Raw genomic sequence first — 19,128 nt, 5'->3', positions numbered from 1 at the left:
TATTAGTACCGTTATAAAATGATATAGACATGTATTTATGTAATTACACAAAAGAAGTCTCTATCATATATAACATATTATATGACATACGTTATATATTCCACATATATTTATAAATAATGTGGGTATTATATTACAGTATAATCCCATTTATATTAACAAAGTATAGTCTACACAAAAATTTGTATTCCAATTTTCACAGTACCATTATTCACAATAGCCAAAAAAGTGGAAACAACTGATGAATGGATAAATAAAATTGATGCATCTGTACAATTAAACAGTATTTGGTCATAAAAAGGAATGGAGTACTGATACAAGTTACAACATGGATGAACCTTGAAAACATTATGCTGAGTGAAAGAAGGCAGATACAAAAGGTCATATGTGATTTTATTTATGCAAAATGTCCACAAGAGGCAAATTCACAGAGACAGGAAGTAGATTAGTGGGTGCCCGGGGCTGGGGTGGGGGAATGGGGGAGTGACTGCTACTGGGTGTGGGTTTTGGAGAGTGGGTGTGAAGATGCTCTAAAACTGATTGTAGGGGACTTCCCTGGTGGCGCAGAGGATAAGACTCCGCATTCCCAATGTAGGGGGCCCGGGTTCAATCCCTGGTCAGGGAACTATATCCCACATGCATGCCGCAACTAAGAGTTCACATGCCACAACTAAGGAGCCAGTGAGCAGCAACTAAGACCCAGCGCAACCGAAATAAATTTAAAAAACAAACAAACAAAAAAACAAACCGGGGACTTCCCTGGGGGCAAAGTGGTTAAGAAGCCACCTGCCAATGCATGGGACACGGGTTCGAGCCCTGGACCAGGAAGATCCCACATGCCGCGGAGCAACTAAGCCCGTGCGCCACAACTACTGAGCCTGTGCTCTAGAGCCCATGTGCCACAACTACTGAAGCCTGTGTGCCTAGAGCCTGTGCTCTGCAACAAGAGAAGCCACCACAATGAGAAGCCTGGGCACTGCAATGTAGAGTAGCCCCCGCTCAGCAACGAAGACCCAACGCAGCCAAAAATAAAAAAGAACAAATAAATTAAAAAAACACAAAACTGATTGTAGTGTTGGTTGCACAACTCTGCAAATATACTAAAAACCACCGAATTGTACACTTAATTTTTTTGAAATAAGTTTAATTAATTAATTAATTTATTTATTTTGGCTGCATTGGGTCTTCATTGCTGTGCACAGGCTTTCTCAAGTTTCAGCGAGTGGGAGCTACTCTTCGCTGTGGTGCGCAGGCTTCTCACTGTGGTGGCTTCTCTTTGTTGCAGAGCACGGCCTCTAGGCACATGGGCTTCAGTAGTTGTGGCTCGCGGGCTCTAGAGCGCAGGCTCAGTAGTTGTGGCACACGGGATTCGTTGCTCCATGACATGTGGGATCTTCCCCGACCAGGGCTTGAACCCGAGTCGCCTGCATTGGCAGGTGGATTCTTAACCACTGCACCACCAGGGAAGTCCCCCGAATTGTACACTTTAAATAAGTAAATTGTATGATATGTGAATTACATCCCCAAAAAGCTGTTACTAAAAAAGATCTTAAGAATGTAGGTAGACACAGCAACAGTCAGCTCTACCCACCACCAGAGCCTCCCATCAAGCCTCTTAGATAGCCTCAACCACCAGAGGGCAGACAGCAGAAGCAAGAAAAACTACAATCCTGCAGCCTGTGGAACAAAAACCACATTCACAGAAAGACAGACAGATGAAAAGGCAGAGGGCTATATACCAGATGAAGGAACAAGATAAAACCCCAGAAAAACAACTAAATGAAGTGGAGCTAGGCAACCTTCCAGAAAAAGAATTCAGAATAATGATAGTGAAGATGATCCAGGACCTCAGAATAAGAATGGAGGCAAAGATCGAGAAGATGCAAGAAATGTTTAACAAAGACCTAGAAGAATTAAAGAACAAACAAACAGAGATGACCAATACAATAACTGAAATGAAAACTACACTAGAAGGAATAAGTAGCAGAATAACCGAGGCAGAAGAACAGATACGTGACCTGGAAGACAGAATGGTGGAATTCACTGCTGCAGAACAGACTAAAGAAAAAAGAATGAAAAGAAATGAAGACAGCCTAAGAGACCTCTGAGACAACATTAAACGCAACAACATTCGCATTATAGGGGTCCCAGAAGGAGAAGAGAGAGAGAAAGGACCAGAGAAAATATTTGAAGAGATTATAGTTGAAAACTTCCCTAACATGGGAAAGCAAATAGCCACCCAAGTCCAGGAAGCGCAGAGAGTCCCATACAGGATAAACCCAAGGAGAAACACGCCAAGACACATAGTAATCAAATTGGCAAAAATTAAAGACAAAGAAAAATTATTGAAAGCAGCAAGGGAAAAACGACAAATAACATACAAGGGAACTCCCATAAGGTTAACAGCTGATTTCTCAGCAGAAACTCTACAAGCCAGAAGGGAGTGGCATGATATACTTAAAGTGATGGAAGGGAAGAACCTACAACCAAGATTACTCTACCCGGCAAGGATCTCATTTAGATTTGATGGAGAAATCAAAAGCTTTACAGACAAGCAAAAGCTAAGAGAATTCAGCACCACCAAACCAGCTCTACAACAAATGCTAAAGGAACTTCTCTAAGTGGGAAACACAAGAGAAGAAAAGGACCTACAAAAACAAACCCAAAACAATTAAGAAAATGGTCATAGGAACATACATATCGATAATTACCTTAAACGTGAATGGATTAAATGCTCCAACCAAAAGACACAGGCTTGCTGAATGGATACAAAAACAAGACCCATATATATGCTGTCTGCAAGAGACCCACTTCAGACCTAGGGACACATACAGACTGAAAGTGAGGGGATGGAAAAAGGTATTCCATGCAAATGGAAATCAAAAGAAAGCTGGAGTAGCTATACTCATATCAGATAAAATAGACTTTAAAATAAAGAATGTTACAAGAGACAAGGAAGGACACTACATAATGATCAAGGGATCAATCCAAGAAGAAGATATAATAATTATAAATATATATGCACCCAACGTAGGAGCACCTCAATACATAAGGCAACTGCTAACAGCTATAAAAGAGGAAATTGACAGTAACACAATAATAGTGGGGGACTTTAACACCTCACTTACACCAATGGACAGATCATCCAAAATGAAAATAATTAAGGAAACAGAAGCTTTAAATGACACAATAGACCAGATAGATTTAATTGATATTTATAGGACATTCCATCCAAAAACAGCAGATTACACTTTCTTCTCAAGTGCGCACGGAACGTTCTCCAGGATAGATCACATCTTGGGTCACAAATCAAGCCTCAGTAAATTTAAGAAAATTGAAATCATATCAAGCATCTTTTCTGACCACAACGCTATGAGATTAGAAATGAATTACAGGGAAAAAAACATAAAAAACACAAACACATGGAGGCTAAACAATACGTTACTAAATAACCAAGAGATCACTGAAGAAATCAAAGAGGAAATCAAAAAGTACCTAGAGACAAATGACAATGAAAACACAACGATCCAAAACCTATGGGATGCAGCAAAAGCAGTTCTAAGAGGGAAGTTTACAGCTATACAAGCCTACCTAAAGAAACAAGAAAAATCTCAAACAATCTAACCTTACACCTAAAGGAACTAGAGAAAGAAGAACAAACAAAACCCAAAGTTAGCAGAAGGAAAGAAATCATAAAGATCAGAGTGGAAATAAATGAAATAGAAACAAAGAAAACAATAGCAAAGATCAATAAAACTAAAAGCTGGTTCTTTGAGAAGATAAACAAAATTGATAAGCCATTAGCCAGACTCATCAAGAGGGAGAGGACTCAAATCAATAAAATTAGAAATGAAAAAGGAGAAGTTACAACAGACACCTCAGAAATACAAAACATCCTAAGAGACTACTACAAGCAACTCTATGCCAATAAAATGGACAACCTGGAAGAAATGGACAAATTCTTAGAAAGGTATAACCTTCCAAGACTGAACCAGGAAGAAACAGAAAATATGAACAGACCAATCACAAGTAATGAAATTGAAACTGTGATTAAAAATCTTCCAACAAACAAAAGTCCAGGACCAGATGGCTTCACAGGTGAATTCTATCAAACATTTAGAGAAGAGCTAACACCCATCCTTCTCAAACTCTTCCAAAAAATTGCAGAGGAAGGAACACTCCCAAACTCATTCTATGAGGTCACCATCACCCTGATACCAAAACCAGACAAAGATACTACAAAAAAAGAAAATTACAGACCAATATCACTGATGAATATAGATGCAAAAATCCTCAACAAAATACTAGCAAACAGAATCCAACAACACATTAAAAGGATCCTACAACACAATCAAGTGGGATTTATCCCAGGGATGCAAGGATTCTTCAATATACGCAAATCAATCAATGTGATACACCATATTAACAAATTGAAGAATAAAAATCATATGATCATCTCAATAGATGCAGAAAAAGCTTTTGACAAAATTAAACACCCATTTATGATAAAAACTCTCCAGAAAGTGGGCACAGAGGGAACCTACCTCAACATAATAAAGGCCATATATAACAAACCCACAGCAAACATCATTCTCAACGGTGAAAAACTGAAAGCATTTCCTCTAAGACCAGGAATGAGACAAGGATGTCCACTCTCACCACTATTATTCAACATAGTTTTGGAAGTCCTAGCCATGGCAATCAGAGAAGAAAAAGAAATAAAAGGAATACAAATTGGAAAAGAAGAAGTAAAACTGCCACTGTTTGCAGATGACATGATACTATACATAGAGAATCCTAAAACTGCCACCCGAAAACTAGTAGAGCTAATCAATGAATTTGGTAAAGTTTGAGGATACAAAATTAATGCACAGAAATCTCTTGCATTCCTATACACTAATGATGAAAAATCTGAAAGAGAAATTATGGAAACACTCCCATTTACCATTGCAACAAAAAGAATAAAATGCTTAGGAATAAACCTACCTAGGGAGACAAAAGACCTGTATGCAGAAAACTATAAGACACTGATGAAAGAAATTAAAGATGATACCAACAGATGGAGAGATATACCACGTTCTTGGATTGGAAGAATCAATATTGTGAAAATGACTATACTACCCAAAGCAATCTACAGATTCAATGCAATCCGTATCAAATTACCAATGGCATTTTTTATGTAACTAGAACAAATCATCTTAAAATTTGTATGGAGACACAAAAGACCCCGAATAGCCAAAGCAGTCTTGAGGGAAAAAGACGGAGCTGGAGGAATCAGACTCCCTGACTTCAGACTATACTACAAAGCTATAGTAATCAAGACAATATGGTACTGGCACAAAAACAGAAACATAGATCAGTGGAACAAGATAGAAAGCCCAGAGATAAACCCACGCACCTATGGACTAATCTATGACAAAGGAGGCAAAGATATAAAATGGAGAAAAGACAGTCTCTTCAATAAGTGGTGCTGGGAAAGCTGGACAGCTACATGTAAAAGAATGAAATTAGAATACTCCCTAACACCATACACAAAAATAAACTCAAAATGGATTCGAGACCTAAATGTCAGACCGGACACTATAAAACTCTTAGAGGAAAACATAGGAAGAACACTCTTTGACATAAATCACAGCAAGATCTTTTTTGATCCACCTCCTAGAGTAATGGAAATAAAAACAAAAATAAACAAATGGGACCTAATGAAACTTCAAAGCTTTTGCACAGCAAAGGAAGCCATAAACAAGACGAAAAGACAACCCTCAGAATGGAAGAAAATATTTGCAAACGAATCAACGGACAAAGGATTAATCTCCAAAATATATAAACAGCTCATTCAGCTCAATATTAAAGAAACAAACAACCCAATCCAAAAATGGGCAGAAGACGTAAATAGACATTTCTCCGAAGAAGACATAAAGATGGCCAAGAAGCACATGAAAAGATGCTCAAAGTCACTAATTATTAGAGAAATGCAAATCAAAACTACAATGAGGTATCACCTCACACCAGTTAGAATGGGCATCATCAGAAAATCTACAAACAACAAATGCTGGAGAGGGTGTGGAGAAAAGGGAACCCTCTTGCACTGTTGGTGGGAATGTAAATTGATACAGCCACTCTGGAGAACAATATGGAGGTTCCTTAAAAAACTAAAAATAGAATTACCATATGACCCAGCAATCCCACTACTGGGCATATACCCAGAGAAAACCGTAATTCAAAAAGACACATACACCCCAATGTTCATTGCAGCACTATTTACAATAGCCAGGTCATGGAAGCAACCTAAATGCCCATCGACAGACGAATGGATAAAGAAGATGTGGTACATATATACAATGGAATATTACTCAGCCATAAAAAGGAACGAAATTGAGTCATTTGTTGAGACGTGGATGGATCTAGAGACTGTCATACAGAGTGAAGTAAGTCAGAAAGAGAAAAACAAATATCGTATATTAATGCATGTATGTGGAACCTAGAAAAATGGTACAGATGAACCTGTTGCAGGGCAGAAGTTGAGACACAGATGTAGAGAACAAATGTATGGACACTAAGGGGGGAAAACTGCAGTGGGGTGGGGATGGTGGTGTGCTGAATTGGGAGATTGGGATTGACATGTATACAGTGATGTGTATAAAACTGATGACTGATTAAAAAAAAAAAATCACACACACAAAAAAAAGAATGTAGGTAAAAATAATAAAAAATTTGATACATAACACCATCTCTGGACACCTAATTTTCAGGGTATTCAGAGGTACCACTACTAAAACACAGAAAGTAGAGGAAGAGAGGACAAATTTAACCATAAATGATATTAAAATTTCAACTTGTCACACAGTAGTTACTTACCATCCATGAGAAGCCAATGGCCAGTGAGAACCCAGATGAGAACGAGCATGACAGACAGAGAGAATGATAGTAATTCAGCAGCAGTGAAACGCCCACAACAACCAAAGGAAATCCTGGAAAATACACAACATTTATTGGACTAATGGACAATAAATTATATTCAATAATCAAACTCTCCTTTGGTTCTTCATGATCAGAATTTGTGACAGCCAGATTAAAATAGTAGGCAATACCTAGATACCCAGAAATCCAAAATACCCAAATCTCTTTGGAAAAAACTACAGAAAGTTCAAAGGAATTATACTTCTGCACCAATTAGATAATGTACTTTTTATCGCAAATTATCAACATGGGTATTGAGAAGTTTAAAGTGATAATATCAATCTTTAGAAAATCTAAATGTAGGGGAAATTGTAATTCTTACGAGGAAAACAAAATGAAGAAAGTCAACAATTCAATTCATTAAGCAGCGATGAATAAAATTAAGATGGTACATCTATTTGGTTATCACTAATTCCTGGGAAGATCAGCCGCCCCAAGTGACTGATTTCCTAAGTGCATACAGCATTCTCCATTAGCACAGCATTTTGTTTCCATGGAGCAACGGCTTTAGGAGTTAAGGTGTGAACACTGGGATTAAACCTAAGTGGCTAGTATATATTCTAGGTCATCAAAGATGAAAGGCAAAGAATGTTTGAGTCAAGCACTATTTTCATATTCCATTAACTAGTAAAGGAATGAAAATGCTGCTTCAAAAGAAAACTCATCTTTCAATATAATCAAAGCAAGGAAGCATAATACAGTGACTCTGACTTCCTAAGATTTGTTTATATTTCCTCTGCTATGAAAAGGTGCAAAAAGAAGTACTATCCTACAGTTTTAAAAAAATCAAACATCTCACTTTCCAGTCTTCTGGCATTTGTGTGCTTCAGTCAATACCAAAAATTTAGACCCCTAATATTGCTATCAAGTATGAGACAAAAACATACATATACAAGTTTACAATTTAGAGGAAAATCCCAAGTCCTTACTTGTTCTGAGGTGAACAGGGTCTTGTTAAATACTGGCACATCGGGAGAAGAAGAAAAGCAAAAGCTATCGTTGCAAGAACTAGAGAAAGAAAACGTATGGTTAATTTTTTTGTTGTTTATTATTTTACTAAGTATAAGAAAAATGGCATGACTTATGGAAACAATCATTGCCCAGAATACTTTTCTCGACAAGTGCATACAATAGTATTAATTAACTAGAGAAGAAAAGTATCTTTCTTTAGCACCGCACAGACAACCTCTTAAAAAAAATATTACCTGATTTGAAGTAGGGGTAGCATTGGTAGGTTTTCTCTTTCTCACCTATCTCAACAAGAAATGATAAACAGCGGGCCAGGGTATGATCTAACATGTCTAGCATTTTGATGTTTCACGCATGTCCATCATCGTTCAGCTTGAAAACTGATCAGATAGATGACAGTCGAATTACTGTGATTAGCTATGAGTGTTTCTATCTGCAGAAACATGGGTAGGGGTTGCCAATGACTACTCTGCCAAACTGGACTTTCTGGTAACCTATCAGACAAGGAGCCACAGCCAAAGCAATTCTGCTCTGGTGTCACAAAGCTCAAGAGTTTTCAACTCCTGGCCTTTCATTCAGATTGGGTTGGCAGGTCTGAACTGATGATACAGGTATCAAGTATCTCGCAGGTCTGAACTGATGATACAGATATCAAGTGGTTCAAGGAGGAGTGGGGGGAGAAAAAGCCAGACTTATGAAGAAAAACTTGCATGGTGCAGTGTATAAATCTTAATTTTTGAATGATGATTTTAAAAAAGGTTTAAAAATTTCCTTTTAGCTTAATGTTAAGATTAGATAGAGGAACTCATTTACCTGCTGTACATATTGTAAAAACTACTTGAACTGAGTCAAAGAAGAAGAACATTACTAGGAGAGAGACAGATGCTCCAATTGGAAGGAACAGGGCCTGGGTAGAGTCAATAGTTTGGATACCTGAAAGAGAAAAAGGGACATATCAACGACTTACCTAATAGACACTGTACCCATGTACTTCAGATACATTAACTCATAAAATGCAGGCAGTTCTAGGGATTAGTATATAAAATATAGATTATCTAGGCCCTTGGATTCTCTCCTTCCCAGTGAGACTATGAGCTCCTTGCTGTCCTCATAGTGCCTTTATTATAGTAGGTGCCCAAGAAATACTTGTTGAATTGACTTACTACCTCCTGGTGCTAACCATCTGGATGACAGGGTGCCAAAACAAACAAACAAACAACAAACAAGAGCATTAAGAGGTAGTAAAAATTCATTTTAGTCAATTTGAGTACATCTGTGGTCCTGTATATATAGGTTTGGTAAAAGAGGTGGTTTAAACCCCCTGACTAAAATAACTTCTCATCATCTGTGGATTTAATGTACTCATGTTCATTCTTCCCCATTGTTGCTAATAGTTGAGGACTGACTTTGGTGGGGGAGGAGGGGAGAACAAGATATATCTGGAAACAGTAAATCAAAAACATTTCTTTGTGGGAACATTTTAAAGAGTAAATAGGAGATAAATGGGGGAACCAGAAGCTCTTGGGATAGAGCAGGATTTAGCACAGTGGTTCTCAAGTCTTGGCTGCTCATTAGAATCACCTGGACAGCTTTAAAAAAATCACAGTGCCCGGGCCCAACCCCAGAGCCAACTAAACTGAAATCTCAAGGGGTTAGTAGGTCCAGGAAAAACTCCCCACAAGATTTTATTTTGGGGGCTACCCTGGTGGCACAGTGGTTAAGAATCCACCTGCCAGTGCAGGGGACACGGGTTCAAGCCCTGGTCCGGGAAGATCCCACATGCCGTGGAGCAACTAAGCCCGTGCACCACAACTACTGAGCCTGCGCTCTAGAGCCTGTGAGCCACAACTACTGAGCCCACGTGCCACAACTACTGAAGCCTGAACGCCTAGGGCCCGTGCTTCCCAACAAGAGAAGCCACCGCAATGAGAGGCCGAAACGAAACGAAGAGAGGTCCCTGCTCGCCACAGCTAGAGAAAGCCTGCGTGCAGCAACAAAGACCCAACACAGACAAAAATAAATAAATAAATATATAAAAACCCTGCTCATCAGTATTCAAATTTACCTGTCCTCAAGAAGGCTATTTAGGGATTTTTGTGAGATGAATATTAAATATTTCTACAAAACAAAATTGCTTCTTATTGGCTAGGTAGATGAGTCAAATAATTCACTAAGGAACAGGGCAATTGAATTTCAGAAGAGTGAGCCATGTGTCAAGACAAACAGAAATGATCTGGAGAAGAGTCTAACCTGAACTGCAGTCAAACCCATTCATCTTGGCCCATGGATAGGTTTTTTTTTTTTTTTTTTTTGGGGGGGCGCATATCTTAAAGTATCTTATGAGCATTTTTGTAAGGCAAAACTCTATGAAATCTCTAACTAAATTTCACCTAAATAGTTTTTTTTATTTGAGTGCTCTACAATAGTTCAAAGAACTACTTGAGGAAGCTAGATTTCAGGTGCCTTTCACAACAGAAAATAAGTTTCTCAAATAAATGATTATTTGTTATATAAGAAACAAATCTTTGAAAAGAAATCTATAAATCTGAAAACACACACCCACACCCCCCTCCTTCTGTAAAACAAAGCATCATATACTCTACAGATTAATTATACTGGTTTAAAATATGAGAAGAAAAAAAATCAAATGACTGGCTAGAACAAAGACTGTTTACTAAGGCAGGCTTATGAGAAGTATTTGTTTATAATCAATCTAAATTTTACAAGTTCAGTCTGCAATTAAAATGCGAAACAGAATACAAAGAACTTTTCTAGAATATTAGATAGAATGCACAGATTTTTGTTTTTTGAAAGCACAGATTTTAAACCAGTAAGTATTAGACATTATTTCCATTAGTTTTATAGAAGGACTGCCCAAGAGAGTTTATCAAACAGCAATGTCACAGGGCAAGTGAAGCTCCTTTAGTTGCTGACAATATGTTACCAAAAATAATGTACACAACTTTAATACTGCACTTCTTAAAGGTCTGGAAATAATGGTCCTGAAGGGGAAGGAGCTAATTAATTAGAAATTTTAGCCAAACTCCAGTGACAAAACAAAACAGAGCAAAAGCAAAACAGAGCAGCCATAATTGGGCCGACTTGCTCAACTGCAGTGGCATTATCTTTAAAGGCAAAATCAACGTTAAGAAATAGGCATGGGCTTCCCTGGTGGCGCAGTGGTTGAGAGTCTGCCTGCTAACGCAGGGGACACGGGTTTGAGTCCTGGTCTGGGAGGATCCCACGTGCCGCGGAGCAACTGGGCCCGTGAGCCACAACTGCTGAGCCTGCATGTCTGGAGCCTGTGCTCCGCAACAAGAGAGGCTGCGATAGTGAGAGGCCCGCGCACCGTGATGAAGAGCGGCCCCCGCTTGCCGCGGCTGGAGAAAGCCCTCGCACAGAAACGAAGACCCAACACAGCCAAAAATAAATAAATAAATAAATAAAAGTTAGCTTAAAACTTAAAAAAAAAAAAAAAAAGAAATAGGCATGATGATGGAATTAAAAATTATGTACAGACACATTATTTTTTGTATTTAGTGAACAGGTTGCAGAGCAATACACCAATGTAGTACTGATAACTGTTTATGAAAGTTACTGATTTTGCACCTCCATGAGAAAAGCAAGGGATTTTTGTAAAAAACTCATTTCCAGAGCTTATGGGGTTTGCAGTCTAGGTGGGGAGATTAAGATGTGTTTCTCTATTAATGAAGAGAATTCTAACCGTACATCTCCATCAATCTTCACAGTTCAAATAAATTATAGGGGAAGCCTAGTAAAGAACTTCAAGATATCAGATAATTGGAGGTGGGGGGGGGGTTGGGTTTTTTTTTTTTTAAACCCTCTTAATGCTAATTAGATGAAGGACTGGTGTGCCAGAAGGGGGAAATTTCTATATAGGTTTCCTGGAGCAGATTCAGGGATAAGACAGGAGTTAGGACAAGGTTAGGGAAAATCAGAGAGGACCTGGAAGGAACTCCCTCCCCTCCACTTCCTGTTTTTACTGTAAAACATAACACACTACAGAAAAGTACATGAAACAAAGATGTAGAGTTCAGTGAATCATCACATGGCTAATACCACCCAGGTCAAGAAACAGAACCTTGCCAAGGCCAAAAGTCTTTCTTGTGTCCCTCACAATCACTGCTCTTTCTCTTTCCCCCAAAGGTAACTACTATTATATCCTGGCTTTTACGGTACTTTTTATTTGCTTTATGTTTTCTACCAAGCATGCATCCTAAAATACTAATATTTATTTTGCCTGTTTTCTGAACTTACTATATACATTGAATTATGTAGTATGTATTTTTTTGTGTCTGGCCTCTTTCATTCAACATTGTTAGAAACATCCATGCTGTTATACGTAGCTGTAGTTCACTAATTTTCATGTCTTTTTCACAAATTCCTTGATTCGTATTTTGGGAGTAGGCAACTGCAACTTTTAGAAAACCTCCATCTACTCTTTATCCTTCATTAATTAGTTCATAACACTTGGCAAAATCTTAACACTAAAGTCATACCCTCCCTTTCTTAGAACTCCCCCCAATTCTTCTTCATTGTTAATCTTCATTGTTAAGCATTTCAATCTCCTCAGCACCTACACCATCTCATGTTTCTGTTCATTCTTCTGGCTATTATTATTTCTTTGATTTTTGATGACTGCATCCCGTTCTCCATGCCACCCCTTCAAACTGGAATGATACCATATTCCATAATCAAGTACTGGCCTTCTCTGCAATGGCCATTTCTTTCATTAAGTTTTTCCTGATTATGTGGAAGTGGACTGCATCCTGTCCTGGTCTATGCTTATCCTTTTTGGTATCCATGGCCCAGATTAGGCACCGAAGAAATACTTTTGTTGAGAATAATTTTAGCACAACACAGGAGGTAGATTTAAGGAAATTACCATTAAACAACCACCAACTACTCTTTAGATGCTGATTAACGATGAGAAATACAAAACTGATGTTACCAGGTAAATTCTTTCCACTGCATGTACTGACTTAACCATTTATTTATTTGAGGATAAAATGGTACTTAGATACATACTATTGATTTCTTTTAGGTTTATGTGATGCAATGCACAACAGATTTGTAATCTGTTTTAAGTACATCATTTGTATATATGCTATATAACACAGGAATTTAAAGGAGTTTCAAGTGTGTGAAGTGATTTGGTTTAAACTATTGATAGAAGGTAAGCTGCTATGTAAAAATTTAACCCTAAAATTGGATACTGACACTGGGTTTTACCTGGTTCCTGTGAAGTTACTGGTATGGTATTTTACTTAATATAAGGATCTGTGTCATAAGTTTAAGAAAAGGCTCATTATATTTAAATGATTCTACTTACTGTATTTGTCCTGTCCACTTTACATTGCTGGGGACAATGAAACACATTTAACTCAGTGAAAACTGGGCAAGTATAATTTAGTTGATGGGGTATTATAATAACTAGAGAAAATGAAATAGATATTAAGTGATCTCTTTTCAATTTAGTTTCTAAGATCCTCCATCAATATTCTATTAAACTTTATATTAGATCTCCAGTCTTTCCTCCCTATTAGGTGGTGACTTTGATTTGTCCTGCAAGTCACGCTTATTCTCCTCCTCTGTGCCTGTATTATATGCTCTTCCCACCTGGAGGAACTTCTTCTCCAGCAATCCAAGTTCACTGTTTCATGTCAAATTCACTTTCTCCAGGAGAGTCCCTTACTAACTTGACCCACTGTTGCTCACCTTGGCTTGCCTTTCTCTTTATTCTCCTTGTACATGGATGTCAAAATGACTTCCCTCTGGTGCTTACTCTGATGTATTGATAGTAGATGCTTGTTCAGAAGGATTCTGAGGCTATGGTAAGGGTCCATGAGAAAAAGTACTTGCTCTAGGTATAGTGTGGAAAGTGGTATTTGCTCTGTCTTAGCACTTTATTAACACCTTGGGAAGTATTTTGGCCACACTGCCTACGTGACGGCTTGAGTACCAGCTCTTGTACTTTCGCATCTTTCAAAATATCTAATAAATGCCAAGTGCATGGTAGGTACCCAGTATCAATCTCTTAGTATTATCAAATCAAGTCTCCTTACTTCCAATTCAGTTCTCTTTCTATAATAAGCATTACCAATTTTCTAGTACAATTTACATACCATAAAATTTACCCAGTTTAAGTGTGTAATTCAACACTTTTTTTTTTGTAAGTTTACCAAGTGTGAAACCATCACTATAATCTAGTTTTAGAATATCTTCATCACCTCAAGAAGATCCCTCATGCCAGCTTACTGTTAATTCTCCTTCCAATCCCTTGCCCCAGGCAACCACGAATCTGTTTTCTGTCTCTATACAGTTGCCTTTTGGAAATTTCATATAAATGGACTCACACAATATGTAGTTTTTCTATCTGGCTTTTTTTACTTAACAATTTTTTTTAAAATTAATTAATTTTATTTTTGGTTGCGTTGGGTCTTCGCTGCTGTGTGCAGGCTTTCTCTAGTTGCGGTGCGCGGGCAATTCTTAACCACTGCGCCACCAGGGAAGCCCTTAACAGTGTTTTGAGGTTCATCTATGTTGGAGCATATTTCAGTAATTAATTTTTTTTAATGCTGAACAGTATTCCATTGTATGGACATACCATATTTTGTTTATCCATTAACTAGTTTATTGATCTTTGAGTTGCTTCTACTTTTTGGCTATGATGAATAATGCTGCTGAATACTTGCCATATAGCACACTTCTGTTTTTTCAAAGCATATATTCTTTAAAATCTTAAGTATCAGAAAAGATACAATAGTTTTACAAGTACTTCAAGTAGCTATCTTTAAGGATCACTAAATGAATTTATGATCAACACCTACAAAATTATCAACCTCATCAAAGGATTTAAATGAAGTTATAAGCAGGCAGATACCCATCTATCCTGCTCGTCTTTAAGAAAATAAAGAGAGCTTCCCTGGTGGCGCAGTGGTTGGGAATCCACCTGCCAATGCAGGGGACACAGGTTCAAGCCCTGGTCCGGGAAGATCCCACATGCTGCGGAGCACCTAAGCCCGTGTGCCACAACTACTGAGCCTGTGCTCTAGAGCCCGTGAGCCACAACTACTGAAGCCCGCGTGCCTAGAGCCCACGCTCCGCAACAAAGAGTAGCCCCCGCTTGCCACAACTAGAGAAAGCCCGCACACAGCAACGAAGACAAAATGCAGCCAAAAACAATATAGTAAAATAAATTTATTTAAAAAAAGAAAATAAAGAATCTCGGCAGCAAGCTTTTAGGCATGAATTAAAAGCAGTACACAAGAAATCCATAGTTCAGGTTCAGAACATAAGACTTTAACAAATTATACCATACAGATTTAATTTTATTATTATATCAGACATAATCCTTGAACCCAGTAAATTATCTACTGGGGTTATAGAAAGAATCAAATTAAGACAACTACATGTAGAAAGCTAATTGTCATAAAATGCCTTACTATTATTGGTGCCGTTGCCATTGAAAGACCCAGAAGAACTGTTACTGTCTTTCTCCTTATCTTGATTTTCAAAGTCCATATTAAGGGACCTGTGGGAAAAAATTGTATAGGTAAGTTTTAGTTTTACTTAAGAAGCAGACCAGAAAAGTCAGTAATGAGACATACTTTTAAATGCTAAAGCATTAGGAAAGAAAGGAAGATCTCTTTTGAACAGCTCTGCAAAACACTTCTTGATGCCACATTTAAAAAAACAATCTACATTCCTTACAGTGTCAGTTCAAGAGTTTTCCTGACTGCAGGTAAAAGCATTCCATTGTGGCTGAATATTCCAGCCATATCTCTGTGCACCTCTTTAATTACTTCCTTATGCTAAATACCTAGAAGGAGAAATATTGGGTCAAAAGGCAAGCACAATTTTGAGACTTTTACATACCACACAATTGCTTCCAAAAAGGGTGGACCAATTCACTCTCTGAGAACAGTGTATAAGAGCACTTGTATCTCTACACCTTGCCAGCTCTCACTCAACAACACGGATTTGAGTTTTTGCTATATCTGGGAATATTCAAGGTATTGGAGAGACAATAAATAGTGAGTAAAATAGGCTCTCATGGATTTTACATTGGAAGAGGGGGGAGACTGACAATAAACAAGAAAAATAAGTTAAATACAGGGTATGCTAATGGTAAGAGCTAAGGAGAAAAGGCAGGAAATGGAGAGGGTAGATCTGAAATTTTAAACAGGGTAGGCAAGGGAAGGCCACACTGGTGTGATTTCTGAGTCAAGACCTGAAGGAAGTAGACACAGTCAATCTTGGGGGACTGAAAATGCTGTCTCTGTCCTAATTTAGAATTCTTTAACTATTAAACAATTTTATGTACCTGAGCTTGCCCATTTCTCTTTTTGTGAACTAACTGTTCAAGTCCTTAGCTCATTTTCTACTACTGCGTTCCTTTAAAGTGTTTGTGTGTCCAAACTTCCTGTGATGGTGGAAATGTTCTGTACCTGCACTGACCTATTTGGTAGATATTAGCCACGTGAACACTTGAAATGTGGGCGCACAACTGAGGAACTGAATTCTACATTTTATTTCATTTTAATTAATTTAAATTTAAATAATTGGAGAGCTAAAACTATAAAACTTTAGATAAAATCTTTGTGACCTTGGATTTGGCAGTGGATTCTTACATATGACATCAAACACACAAGTGAAAATTTGATAAATTGAACTTCATCAAAATTAAAACCTTGTGTGCTGCAAAGAACACTTAGAAAAAAATGAAAACACAACCCCAAAGGATGGGAGAAAATACGTGCTATTGTGTATCTGATAAGGGCCTTACATTTACAATATAGAAAGAACTCCTCCAATTCAATAATAAAAAGACAACCCAATTAAAAAGTGGGCAGACTCTGAATAAATATTTCTCCAAAGAAGATAAGCAAATGGCCAATGAGCACATGAAAAGTTCTTTTTTTTTGTTTTTTACACATATATACATGTACATGAAATATTTTTATTGCTGTTAGTTTTACAAAAACAGGGTCATGTTATTCACACTTTTCTGCATCTTGCTTTTCCTTTCTTTTTTCTGAATTTTATTTTCTTATACAGCAGGTTCTTATTAGTCATCCATTTTACACACATCAGTGTATACATGTCAATCCCAATCTCCCAATTCAGCACACCACCACCCCCACCCTCTGCTGCTTTCCCCCCTTGGTGTCCATACGTTTGATCTCTACATCTACGTCTCTATTTCTGCCCTGCAAACCAATTCATCTGTACCATTTTTCTAGGTTCCACATATATGCGTTAATATACGATATTTGTTTTTCTCTTTCTGACTTACTTCACTCTGTATGACAGTCTCTAGATTCATCCACGTCTCTACAAATGACCCAATTTCGTTCCTTTTTATGGCTGAGTAATATTCCATTGTATATATGTACATCTTCTTTATCCATTCGTCTGTCGATGGGCATTTAGGTTGCTTCCATGACCTGGCTATTGTAAATAGCGCAGCAGTGAACACTGGGGTGCATGTGTCTCTTTGAATTATGGTTTTCTCTGGGTATATGTCCAGTAGTGGGATTGCTGGGTCATATGGTAATTCTATTTTTAGTTTTTAAAGGAACTTCCATACTGTTCTCCATAGTGGCTGTATCAATTTACATTCCCACCAACAGTGCAAGAGGGTTCCCTTTTCTCCACACCCTCTCCAGCATTGGCTGTTTGTAAATTTTCTGATGACGCCCATTCTAACTGGTGTGAGGGGATACCTCATTGTAGTTTTGATTTGCATTTCTCTAATAATTAGTGATGTTGAGCAGCTTTTCATGTGCTTCTTGGCCAGCTGTATGTCCTCTTTGGAAAAATGTCTATTTAGGTCTTCTGCCCATTTTTGGGTTGGGGTGTTTGTTTCTTTAATATTGAGCTGCATGAGCTGTTTATATATTTTGGAGATTAATCCTTTATCCGTTGATTCGTTTGCAAATATTTTTCCCATTCTAAGGGTTGTCTTTTGTAGTTTCCTTTGCTTTGCAAAAGCTTTTAAGTTTCATTAGGTCCCATTTGTTTATTTTCATTTTTATTTCCATTACTCTAGGAGGTGGATCAAAAAACATCTTGCTGTGATTTATGTCAAAGAGTGAGTGTTCTTCCTATGTTTTCCTCTAAGAGTTTTACAGTGTCCGGTCTTACATTTAGGTCTCTAATCCATTTTGAGTTTATTTTTGTGTATGGTGTTAGGGAGTGTTCTAATTTCATTCTTTTACATGTAGCTGTCCAGTTTTCCCAGCACCACTTACTGAAGAGACTGTCTTTTCTCCATTGTATAGCCTTGCCTCCTTTGTCATAGATTAGTTGACCATAGGTGCATGGGTTTATCTCTGGGCTTTCTATCCTGTTCCATTGATCTACATTTCTGTTTCTGTGCCAGTACCATATTGTCTTGATTACTGTAGCTTTGTAGTATAGTCTGAAGTCAGGGAGTCTGATTCCTCCAGCTCCGTTTTCTCCCTCAAGACTGCTTTGGCTATTTGGGATCTTTTGTGTCTCCATACAAAGTTTAAGATTTTTTGTTCTAGTTCTGTAAAAAATGCCATTGGTAATTTGATAGGGATTGCACTGAATCTGTAGATTGCTTGGGGTAGTATAGCCATTTTCACAATATTGATTCTTCCAATCCAAGAACATGGTATTTCTCTCCATCTGTTGGTATCATCTTTAATTTCTTTCATCAGTGTCTTATAGTTTTCTGCATACAGGTCTTTTGTCTCCCTAGGTAGGCTTATTCCTAGGTATTTTATTCTTTTTGTTGCAATGGTAAATGGGAGTGTTTCCTTAATTCCTCTTTCAGATTTTTCATCATTAGTTTATAGGAATGCAAGAGATTTCTGTGCATTAATTTTGTATCCTGCAACTTTACCAATTTCACTGATCAGCTCTAGTAGTTTTCTGATGGCATCTTTAGGATGCTCTATGTATAGTATCATGTCATCTGCAAACAGTGACAGTTTTACTTCTTCTTTTCCAATTTGTATTCCTTTTATTTCTTTTTCTTCTCTGATTGCCATGGCTATGACTTCCAAAACTATGTTGAATAATAGTGGTGAGAGTGGACATCCTTGTCTTGTTCCTGATCTTAGAGGAAATGCTTTCAGTTTTTCACCATTGAGAATGATGTTTGCTGTGGGTTTGTCGTATATGGCCTTTATTATGTTGAGGTAG

The 19,128-nt window shown here is 37.7% G+C and overlaps 1 protein-coding gene across 6 annotated transcripts in view; it reads right to left on the bottom strand.

The window, feature by feature from the left end:
* The window catches only part of SPPL3 (signal peptide peptidase like 3), a 68,936-nt gene that overhangs the window by 16,855 nt on the left and 32,953 nt on the right, over positions 1-19,128 (bottom strand). For all 6 annotated transcript variants that reach the window (XR_014251865.1, XR_014251866.1, XR_014251867.1 and 3 more), the window contains exons 3-6: positions 15,396-15,484; positions 8,743-8,862; positions 7,890-7,968; positions 6,859-6,971 (exon numbers count right to left, since the gene is read on the bottom strand). Coding sequence is in view for 3 of the 6 variants with exons in the window: in XM_082417560.1 (XP_082273686.1) it covers positions 6,859-6,971; positions 7,890-7,968; positions 8,743-8,862; positions 15,396-15,484 (401 nt within the window). In the remaining 3 variants the exon portion in view is untranslated. The remainder of the gene's footprint in view (positions 1-6,858; positions 6,972-7,889; positions 7,969-8,742; positions 8,863-15,395; positions 15,485-19,128) is intronic.

Source organism: Balaenoptera physalus, assembly GCF_965194825.1.
Source record: "Balaenoptera physalus genome assembly, chromosome: 12".
Classification (NCBI taxonomy): domain Eukaryota; kingdom Metazoa; phylum Chordata; class Mammalia; order Artiodactyla; family Balaenopteridae; genus Balaenoptera; species Balaenoptera physalus.
Note: the sequence above shows the minus strand (reverse complement) of the source record. Positions and strands in the feature narration are given on the sequence as shown.